The sequence below is a fragment of the Ursus arctos genome, unplaced genomic scaffold (genome assembly GCF_023065955.2).
Source record: "Ursus arctos isolate Adak ecotype North America unplaced genomic scaffold, UrsArc2.0 scaffold_32, whole genome shotgun sequence".
Lineage (NCBI taxonomy): Eukaryota > Metazoa > Chordata > Mammalia > Carnivora > Ursidae > Ursus > Ursus arctos.
Genome location: NW_026623008.1, coordinates 31242599 through 31246484, shown reverse-complemented (window position 1 = coordinate 31246484; position 3886 = coordinate 31242599). Strand labels below are relative to the sequence as shown.

The 3886-nt window shown below is 42.7% G+C and overlaps 1 gene segment (V, D, J or C); it reads right to left on the bottom strand.

The window, feature by feature from the left end:
* Window positions 1–1489: 1489 nt before the first annotated feature.
* Window positions 1490–2128, bottom strand: LOC130542286 (T cell receptor alpha variable 20-like). The segment is given in 2 exon segments: window positions 1490–1917; window positions 2077–2128. Coding segments are annotated over 2 exon segments (480 nt in total).
* Window positions 2129–3886: the final 1758 nt, after the last annotated feature.

Here is a 3886-nt window from a genome sequence, read left to right as displayed (position 1 = left end):
AATAGGGTCCTAAATGAAAACAAAAACAAAAACAAAAACGTCCATGCCTTGAAGCAGGCAAAGATTTTTCAACAGGGCACACACAAAAAATATTAATCAATACAGGAAAAAATGATTAGCTGGACTTTATTAAAACTAGGAACTTCTCTACATCGAAGGACATCATTATGAAATTGAACAGCCAAGCAATGGATTAGGAGATAATTCACAGTACAAAATTTTAACAGGAGCCCATAGCCAGAATATATAAAGAATGCATGCATGTGGGTAATAAACATATAATGGGCAAAAGGACTTGAATAGATACTGGACACAAGAGAATTTCCAGATGGCTAATGAGCATATGAAAAGGTGTTCAGCATCATTATTCCTCAGGAAAAACAAATTAAAACCATAATTTTATGGGATACCACTATACATTACCAGAATGGCTTAAATTAAAAACAAAACAAAAACTCATACCACTTTTTGGTGAGAATATGGAGTAACTGGAACTTTCATACATTGCTCATAAGATTTTGAGTTGGTTCAATCCTTTAGAAAAATGTTTACCAACAGCCACTAAAGCTAAATATATGCCTACTCTATGACCCAATAAATCCATTCCAGGACTGGAGTATGTGGAGGAGTGGGGCCCAAAAACGGTGCTATTTGATTTTGTAAATATATGAAGTATGATCTTGGTAAAAAAAAAAGAACACTTATTTTTAAAAAGAAAGGAAGAGAGACCGCTGAGAATTTCAGACAAGATGAGGACTGGATAGGGGCGCCTGAGTGGCTCAGTCATTAAGCGTCTGCCTTCAGCTCAGGTCATGATCCCAGGGTCCTGGGATCGAGCCCTGCGTTGGGCTCTCTGCTCAGCAGGAAGCCTGCTTCTCCCTTTCCCTCTGCTTGTGTTCCCTCTTTCCCTGTGTCTCTCTCTCTGTCAAATAAATAAAATCTTAAAAAAAAAAAGATGAGGACTGGATAAAGTAACCATCCATTGGTTTTATCAACACCACAGCCAGGGGAGTGAAGGCAAAAGATTCTGTTGGAGTGACGCTAACAGAGGCCAGACTCCGGTGGAGGTGAAGAATGGGCGTTGAGGAAATGGACACAGTGCGTACAGATAATTCTTTTCATTAATTTGGTGCTTAAGGAGAAGGGAATGTAGAAATATGGCTGGTGGAGATGTGGGCTTCAAGAAGACTGTATTAAAATGGGAAAGATTCACTTATTAGAGATTAGACCAGATTACTATAAGAGAATGGAAAACACTTTTAAAAAAATTTTCTGGGAAGAGTGTGTATTCCTGGGCAGTCTCTTTTCAAGTGACCCCAAACAAGAACCCAAGGCTGTCTATAGCACAGCTATGCCTTCTGTATCCATGGGATGGAAGCTCTGGGCTGTTAGGAAGAGCAGACTGATGCAGGAACACAAAAAGGGGACTGTCCAGGAGACCAGGACAGAATGAGCAGAAATCTGTGCCATCTAGCTGTGTCACAAGATTTTATTCTCCATAAGGCCATTTGGAAAGAGGCTCTGAATGCTGAGTAAGTACTTCTTCGAGGCGGAGAAACAGCAGAGGTGCCCTTACTCCAACGTGCAGCTGCAGGGTTCGGGGACAGGCTGGGGCCGTCTGGGAGCACTGTGTCTCCACAGCACAGAAGTAAGTGGCTGAGTCTTGAGGTTTAGAGGCTTCGATGTGCAGATAACTTCCCTTCTTTAATAGTGTGGCTGTTAGTCTGTCTTTCTGCTTCTCAGCACCAACTGAATACAGGAGGAAGAGCAATTCCGGGCCTTGCCCAGGATCCTGCCTATACCACTGTAGCCCGTTAAAGGAGCTGACCGTGTAATTGCAGTTAAGGCTGACATGGTCTCCCTCCTGAAGTCTCAGGGTCTGAGGACTCTGCTCCACGCGGTCTTCTCCACTCAACCCTGTTGAGGAAGACAAAATCGGAAATTTTACAGCAGTTTTGAAAAATTCCGACAAGGACACCCCAGGGTGAGCTGACACGGAACCCCTATCTCTTCTCCCCAGCTTTGGATAAATGCGTCCTTTATTTGGTGGTTCTTCTCTCTTAACCTCCAACTTACAGCCAAGCTGGAGCCACAGAACTATGAATGCACATTCCAGCATGTTCTCCATCCTGACGTCTGAGTCTTGGTACAATTTGTGACGATTCCAAATCTTCTCTGAGGCTCTGTCCCTGGGTCTTGGCTCTTGTTCTCTGATGCAGGAGAGAGCCTTTCTGTTAGGGGCTCAGCCAATCAAAAGTAATTTTCATGCTTTTGATGTTTATAGAATTCAAGGAAGAAGAGGAATGGCATCACTGCCACCTCCTGGTCAACAGCACAGTCTCACAGCACCCACTTCATGTAGCCTCCAAATAAAAGATTGAGGGAAGGACATTTTGCTTTTGGTGAGTTTAGTATCTATGAGGTTCAAAGTCATAGTCAGAAAAGCCTGCTCTTATTTACACATTTAATTGTTTCATTGTTCCTTGAATGGCCTTTAAACTACTACCAGAGGCTATAAAGGAGTTGGACCCAAGTGTAGGTGTAATGGATTGTGTTTCTCTGTATAATACGCAAGAATCTCATCAGGTGACACCTTGAAAGGACTAGAGTTCAAAAAGAGGGAAATCAAACAGGGCGTGGCTACATCTGGAAACCTCATTGATTGGAAATAGGGACTAGAAGAAATCCACTTCTTCAAATAATTTTATGCCTGGCTACGGGGATCAGGTGTGACCAAAACTCAGGGTCACAAACTTGAGAGTTATAGGAGGGAGAGAAGAGCACCACAGAGGGAGAAAAGACCTCTCCATTTCTAGACCTCAAAGAATCAGAAAGTCACCGCGTGTGTGTTGGGGGAGGGTAACTATTATCCATGCAAATCACAAACATTTTACGTAAGTAAATGACATACAGTAAAAGTAAGTGGTCCCGAGGCTCCTGGGTGGCTCCATAGGTTGGGCATCTGCCTTCAGCTCAAGTCATGATCCCAGCGTCCTGGGATCCAGCCCTGTTTTGGGCTCCCTGCTCAGCTGGGAGCCTGCTTTTCCCTGCTTTTCTGAGTGTGGAGAAAGAGTAGTACATTCCTTTTAGAATTGCTGTATCATTTGAAATATGTATTGACATAGATTCCATATATATTTATATGGTTATAAGTTAGAATAATGGCTAGGACATAGCAAATATACTTGATTAATATTAGCTATTATTGGTGCAATTTTCTTTTAGAGACTTAATCTACTTATTCATTTTCAAAAGCTCTTTATATAGTAAAGTTACATTTTCCCTGTTTTTGAATATTTTTATTCCAGTTTGGCATTTGATTTTGATGAGGTTTTTGCCACGTAGAAATGTTTGCTTTGATGTACTCTTATTTATTGTTTATTTATTGTTTATTTTGCCTGAAATTTGAAATTTGAGGCATGCTTAGAAAGTCTTGATTCAGAGGTGCCTGGGTGGCTCAGTCGTTAAGCGTCTGCCTTCGGCTCAGGGTGTGATCCCGGCATTCTGGGATCGAGCCCCACATCGGCTCCTCTGTTGGGAGCCTGCTTCGTCCTCTCCCACTCCCCCTGCCTGTGTTCCTTCTCTCGCTGGCTGTCTCTCTCTCTCTGTCAAATAAATAAATAAAATCTTAAAAAAAAAAAAGAGGGGCGCCTGGGTGGCACAGCGGTTAAGCGTTTGCCTTCGGCTCAGGGCGTGATCCCAGTGTTCTGGGATCGAGCCCCACATCAGGCTCCTCCGCTATGAGCCTGCTTCTTCCTCTCCCACTCCCCCTGCTTGTGTTCCCTCTCTCGCTGGCTGTCTCTATCTCTGTCAAATAAATAAAATCTTTAAAAAAAAAAGAAAGAAAGTCTTGATTCACATAAAGAATGCTTTTAAAAAGTCCTGA